This window comes from Phanerochaete carnosa (genome assembly GCF_000300595.1).
Source record: "Phanerochaete carnosa HHB-10118-sp unplaced genomic scaffold PHACAscaffold_6, whole genome shotgun sequence".
In the NCBI taxonomy this organism is placed as follows: domain Eukaryota; kingdom Fungi; phylum Basidiomycota; class Agaricomycetes; order Polyporales; family Phanerochaetaceae; genus Phanerochaete; species Phanerochaete carnosa.
The window spans coordinates 2,998,043-3,005,223 of NW_006767633.1; the positions used below are offsets into that span (position 1 = coordinate 2,998,043).

Below are 7,181 nucleotides of genomic sequence, written 5' to 3' on the forward strand. Positions count from 1 at the left end.
TGTCGTGGGCGTAGCCCAGCCTCCTATTTTATTCCCATTTTCTCCGATTTATTTCACGTTTACACGACCCTCCAAACGTCGTCGGCGCATAGGCGCCAGTTTACAAGTCCTAGCCGAGCGCTAACACCTTGAAAACGCATCACCGACGAGCACGCATCAGCGCATCAGATGCGCCTGCATCGCCGCCGCCTCGTCGCCGCATCACGCTTCCTCGGAAACAGCCGCACTCCGATCAACAACGGACTTCTTATCTCCGTCGGCCCGGCAACGTCATACAACATGACACACCGGCTCCCGGCTACCTCCGAGTCCGATCGGCAACGGACTTCTTCTCTCCGTCGGCCCGACAACGTCATATGGTATGACACACCGGCCCTCGTCTCCCCGCCTGAGTCCCCTAGACACTAGCAGTCGCCGTAGCACCAGTCGCTTATGTAAAGCCTGGTCCGTGCGCAGCCTGACTAGTATATAAGGCTACCCTTTGTCGCTACCTAGCCCCATCTCAACCTCTTGGTTAATTGGGCTAGGTAAGCCTTTACTTGTATCGTAGTACAGATTGCTAATACACTTGGTTAATTGGGCTAGCTGAATAAGCTAACACACTAGTCGCCAGACCCCGTCGGCGCCGCCTTCTGTTTAGATCCACTTAGTATCCCTCGTGGTGTGTTGACGCTAGTCCACATCAGATATCTGGACAGCCATGGATAGTTTTCCTGCCCATCGGCTCAAGCTTCATGATGCTGATGCACACACTCGTGACTTGGCTTTCTATGTATCCCATGGTCTTGCTGAAGATGACTTCTCAAGCTGGCCATCTGATATCAAGGAGCTTGCCCAGAAAGAACTTGTATCAATGGCGAGTGGCATGTATGTCAAATCTTTTGTTCTTAGTTTTATTCATTCTGATTGCATGTAAGGTTCCTATGGGTTAATCTTCAGCTGGACGTGCTGCGCAGCTGTCCACCTGGAGATGTTCAAAAGACTCTAACCGAGCTTCCCAAGACAATCTCTCAAACATATGAACGTATCCTCAACAACCTTGACCATGGATCAAGTGAATCTGTTGCAAAGCGAAGACGGCAGATGTTTCAGTGTATTGCATTTGCCAAACGACCTCTCTCTCCTTCTGAGCTTGTTGAGGTTCTTGCAGTCGACTTCCCGGCTACTGGAAACCCACACCTCAACCCTGCCTTTCGCGTCAAAAACCCAGAAAGCTATATACACAAGATGTGCTCCAGCTTTGTGGAGATTATTGCCAATCATAATGATACAATCAAGCATTGTCATTTTGTCCAATTTGTGCACACCTCTGCACAAGACTTCCTCATCACAAGCTGGCTACCACCCTCCCTCACACTGTACCACATTGATGAACCATCAGCACATATCACTTTAGTGAAGATGTGCCTTGTAACCCTTCTCTCCCCTCCACCACTGCCAAGCCTTCCCTTTTCCAACTATGCGGTGCAATATTGGCAAGACCATGTAACTCCTGATCAAGTTGCTCACTCCGAGGACCAGGCCATTAACAATCTGCTGTCCCGATTCCTCCATCCAACCATTCTCCTTTACTTCTCAAGATGGCAGAAGGCATGGCCCAACTCCCAAAATGGAAGACAATCTCTGCTGTATTGGGCAGCCTATCTAGGGATCAAACATCATGTTCAGACCTTGCTCAAGATCAACGGAACAGATATCAATGCTTTGGGAGGTCGGTACGGGACGGCTTTGTCTGCTGCCGCACACCAAGGGCACAAGGATGTTGTCTTACTACTTCTGGACGAAGGTGCAGATAACAACATCCCTACCAAACATGGATTTACTGCACTGCACTGCACTATGGAATTTGGCCATGTCGACATTGCCCATGTGCTTCTCAAGCATGGCGCAGCTGTCGACGCACAGCAGGAGGACGGATGGACGCCGCTACACTTTGTTGCACGGTATGGCTACGTCGACATTGCGCACGCCCTTCTCGATCGCGGCGCTGCCGTCAACGCACGGAACAAGAAAGGACGTACACCGCTACATCTCGCTGCATCATATGGCCACGTCGACGTCGCGCACACCCTTCTCAATCACGGCGCAGCTGTCGACGCACAGAACATGGATGGATGGACGCCACTACACTCTGCTGCAGAATTCGGCCGCATCGACGTTGCTTACATCCTTCTCGAGCATGGAGCTGCTGTCGATGCGCAGCATAGGGACGGGTGGACGCCGCTACACGTTGTTGCACGACACGGCCACGTCGACATCGCGCGCGTCCTTCTCGAGCATAGCGCTGCTGTCGATGCGCAGGAGAAGGACGGACAGACGCCGCTACACGTTGTTGCACAATCCGGCCACGTCGACACCGCGCGGGCCCTTCTCGACTACGGTGCAGCTGTCGACGCGCAGGAGGAGGGAGGATCGACGCCGCTACACGTTGTTGCACAATTCGGCCACGCCGACATTGCACACGTCCTTCTCGACCGAGGCGCAGCTGTCGACGCGCAGGAGAAGAACGGATGGACGCCATTATGTCTTGCTGCACAACTCGGCCGTGTCGACGTCCCTCATATCCTTCTCGAGCATGGTGCTGCTGTCGACGCGCAGGAGAAGGACGGACGGACGTCGCTACACCTTGCTGCACAATTCGGCCACGTCGACATCGCGCGCGCTCTTCTCGACCACGGTGCGGATGTTGATACGCAGACTAAGAACGACTCGGGGCTCACGCCACTACACCTTGCTGCACAATTTGGCCACATCGACATTGCGCGTGTCCTTCTCGACCGCGGTGCAGCTGTCGACGCGCAGGAGAAGGACGGATGGACGCCGCTAAACTTGGTTGCACAATACGGTCGCGTCGACATCGCCCGCGCCCTCCTCGACCACGGCGCAGCTGTTGATGCGCAGGAGAAGGACGGATGGACGCCGCTACTTATCGCGGTACAATATGGCCACTTCGACATCGTGCGCGCCCTTCTCGACCACGGTGCAGATGTCGACGCGCAGCAGAAGGACGGACGGACGCCGCTACACGTTGTTGCACAGCATGGCCACGTCGATATCGCCCGCGCCCTTCTCGAGCGTGGTGCAGCTGTCGACGTGCAGGAGAAGGACAAAGAGACGCCGCTACACGTTGTTGCACAATACGGTCACGTCGACATCGCCCGCGCCCTCCTCGACCACGGCGCAGCTATCGACGTGCAGGAGAAGGACGGATGGACGCCGCTACACTTTATTGCACAGTTTGGCCACATCGACATTGCACGTGTCCTTCTCGACCGCGGCGCAGCTGTCGACGCACAGCAGAAGAACGGATGGACGCCGCTACTCCTTGTTGCACAATTCGGCCACGTCGGTATCGCGCGCGCCCTTCTCGAGCGTGGCGCGGCTGTCGACGCGCAGCAGGAGGACGGATGGACGCCGCTACACGTTGTTGCACGGCATGGCCACGTCGACATTGCGCACGCCCTTCTCGAGCGTAGCGGAGCTGTCGACACGCAGGAGAAGGGCAAATGCACACCGCTACACTTTGTTGCACAATTCGGTCACGTCGACATCGCCCGCGCCCTCCTCGACCACGGCGCAGCTGTCGACACGCAGGAGAAGGACGGATGGACGCCGCTACACCTTGCTGCACAATTCGGCCACGTCGACACCGCGCGCGCCCTTCTCGACCATGGTGCAGATGTCGATAGGCAAAACAAGAACGGCTCGGGGCTCACGCCGCTACACGTTGTTGCACAATACGGCCACGTCGACATCGTGCGTGCCCTTCTCGACTACGGCGCGGCTATCGATGCACAGGACGAGGACGGATGGACGCCAGTACATTTTGCTGCACAGTATGACCACGTCGACGTCGCGCGCGCCCTTCTCGACCACGGTGCGGCTGCCAATATGCAGAACGAGAACAACTCAGGGGAAACGCCGCTACATCTTGCTGCACGTCTTGGCCACATCGACATCGCCCGCGCCCTCCTCGACCACGGCGCAGCTGTCGACGCGCAAGAGAAGGACGGATGGACGTCGCTACACGTTGTTGCACAATTCGGCCACGTCGGTATCGCGCGCGCGCTTCTCGACCACGGCGCAACTGTCCACGCTCAGCATAAGGACGGATGGACGCCGCTACACATTGTTGCACAGTACGGCCACGTCGGTATCGCGCACGCCCTTCTCGAATACGGGGCAGCTGTCGACACGCAGGAGAAGGGAGGATTGACGCCGCTACACCTTGTTGCACAATACGGCCACGCCGACATTGCGCACGTCCTTCTCGACCGCGGCGCAGCTGCCGACGCGCAGGAGAAATACGGATGGACGCCGCTACACACTGCTGTACAATTCGGCCACGTTGACATCGCGCGCGTCCTTCTCGACCGCGGCGCAGCCGTCGACGTGCAGGGCGAGGAAGGATTGGCGCCGCTACACACTGTTGCACGATATGGCCACGCCGGCATTGCCCACGTCCTTCTCGACCACGGCGCAGCTGTCAATGCGCAGAGCCAGGACGGATGGACGCCGCTATTTATTGCTGCACAAAATGGCCACGTCGAGGTCACGCGCGCCCTTCTCGAGCGTGGTGCTGCTGTCGACGCGCGGAACGCGACAACGCCGCTACATTTTGCTGCATATTTCGGCCATGTCGACGCCGTGCGCGCCCTTCTCGAGCATGGCACGGCTGTCGACGCGCAGAGAGAAAACGGATGGACTCCGCTGCTCTGCGCAGCCCGGGAGGGGCACATCGACGCTGCCCGCGTTCTCCTCGACAACGGCGCAGACGTCACAGTCGCGGACGCCGACGGACGGCGTGCGCTGGACCTCGCGAGGGAGGAGAAGCACGATGAGATCGTAAGCCTGCTACTCGAGCGCGGCGCCGGCATCGATGCAGAGAACTCGCCGCATGACGAACCCGCGGCTTGAGACGTGCATGGATATCGGGAAAAGGGCGGGTTATGCATCCGCCGTACGGTCTGTAACGCGTATGCGGAGGACCGGCGAATCGGTGCAAATTGCGGTACTGTGGGAGGAGGCTGGCGGAAGGTATGGAAGGGTGAGCTGAGGTCGCGTATGGTACACAAGATCAGAGGTTCTGAAGCGGTGATGCGAGAGACGGGCGACAGGGATATTTCGAAGGGCTATACCTAGATTTGGCTGCATGTTTGTATGCTCGTTCAGCAGATATCTCACAGGTTCTCAGGGCGAAATACTTTGAAAAGATTATGTGCACATCTTGTCATTGCAGAATGAAATGTTACACTTGGGTATCCTGTAGCTGTACGCTCTACCACACTCCATCCACCTTCAAGCTGGCGCAGCACATTAGCCAAGATCGTTGACACAGAGCGCGTTATCGCAAGGTGGCCCGTTTTCTTCATGTCGTTTCCTACACCATCTTTGATATAGTATCGTGATTGAGCTTTGGTACGCTTATGTCGAGTTGCCTCAAGGGAGACGACCTGAACGTGTACGGGGACTAGCAGCGAGCGAGAAGGGACCATGCATGAGAAGGTCGCAGTGATAGAAGATAATGGCTTCTACCAGTGGCCAGTCGTTGACCTTCACGCCGTGCTTGGAAATTCGCGACGTACTTGCGTTCAAGCTTGCGAGTGTGCGCGACGGCGAGGACGCCAGGAGCGACCAGGGAGTGCCTGGATCAGGGATTTTCTTTCTGCCATCGGTCCCGGCAGGACACCTTAGCGTTGGCATTCAGCAACGGAGAGGAGTGCCCTAGGCTAGAGAGAGTCGATGAGCGAGGCTAGCGGAAGACCATATCGACTGCGCACCTCATCGAGATTCCAGACCTACGCTACGTATCCGAGTGCATACAGTGCATGCCGGAGTCTGGGTCGCCGATGACATGGCCGACGATGGCGTATTCGAGGTGGACGCGGCTGGAGGCATGTTGAACTTGCTGCAGGTATGATTATTGCAGAGTACCAGGGAAACAGAGACGTGAGATGACTTGCCAGGGGCATATTCAGCCGGAAAGGCCGACACGTCTGCGGATGCGAGGCAGCGCTGAGGAGGGGCAGTAGAAGAGCAGAGAGGATCTCGGGCGGTCGAGGAAATGGCGAGCAGGGAAGGGGACGAGCTGTAGCGCCGCGTGTTCTCCCATATCAATAAATACTTCCGTTGTCCCGACACTGAGGATGCGACCACCTTGTGCATGCCACCCTCACACGTCGGCATCAACCTCTCTCCTTCGCTTCTGCCATGCAGCCGGCCCACTCAGCGTATACAACTCACACTTTGCGCGTCCCTGCGACGGTCAACTCAGCGCTCAGCGTTTGCAGCGGACAAGGGCCCCGTAAACAGCACTTTCTCTTATGCTGAGCCATTGCGCCAGCGACGAGTGCGCTATTTCTCCTTTCTTTCTGAGACTTGACTGAGCTTGCTTTCAGGTAAACCATTCAAGGCGCTAAGCAGAGTCCTCTCGAGTTAACGGAGGGGACCAGAAGCCGAACGTACGCTACTTTACGCTCTGTTTCGCGAATCGGCATGCTAAACCATCCTAGTAGCACTTCGACATTCGCTCCCGCCACGACCGCAAGCTCAAGGCGACCATGAGCCCCATCCCCTACCTTTACATGCTCGAGGTCTCGATGTCGCTCCTGCATTGCGTTGACAAGTATGGTCGCGAAGGCAAGATCAAGCCCGGAGGGAAGGTCGAGGGCGCCGTCGGATGCCTTGCAGGACATATTCACAACAGTCTCATCAAGGTTTCCATTTCTGTGACCTCCACGGCGAGGGCCAAAAGGTGCAAATTACGGCGATCAAGTGGTGAGTCCTTTTGTTGTTCTGTCGACTACAGGCTCACAGAAACTATTGCTCCTTAGAAATGCCGAAGACCTAGAAGGCATCGTGGCGCGACATGAGTACTTCCGCTGTGGAGACATCGTCGGTCTTATTGGAGTCCCGGGACGTACCGCGATTGGCGAGCTCTCGACTGTCCCCTCAGATGGTTCTCCTTTCCCCGGACCTCCATCAGCTGCCGTCAGGCCCCCTCGGCCTCGAGGACTGGAAACCCCGCCACCATAAGCGTTCCCTAGACCTCACTCTCGGCGGGGACACCGTGGCAAGGCGCATCTTCATCGCCCGCAACCGAATCGCCGACTACATCCACCGGTTCTTTGACACCCTCGTTTCTTCGAGGTCGAGATAACCGATGACGGGCACGATCGCTG

General features: G+C 56.9%; 2 protein-coding genes across 2 annotated transcripts; both read left to right on the forward strand.

Moving 5' to 3' along the window:
• Positions 1-3,537: 3,537 nt before the first annotated feature.
• On the forward strand, positions 3,538-3,723 carry PHACADRAFT_56287 (uncharacterized protein; the record flags this gene model as incomplete). Its single annotated transcript, XM_007397403.1, has 1 exon — positions 3,538-3,723. A coding segment is annotated over one exon (186 nt), but the record flags the coding sequence as incomplete, so codon positions are not given.
• Positions 3,724-6,497: 2,774 nt separating this feature from the next.
• PHACADRAFT_258888 (uncharacterized protein) lies at positions 6,498-6,791 on the forward strand (the record flags this gene model as incomplete). The annotated part of the gene is made up of 1 exon (XM_007397404.1): positions 6,498-6,791. A coding segment is annotated over exon 1 (221 nt), but the record flags the coding sequence as incomplete, so codon positions are not given.
• Between the last annotated feature and the right edge of the window lie 390 nt (positions 6,792-7,181).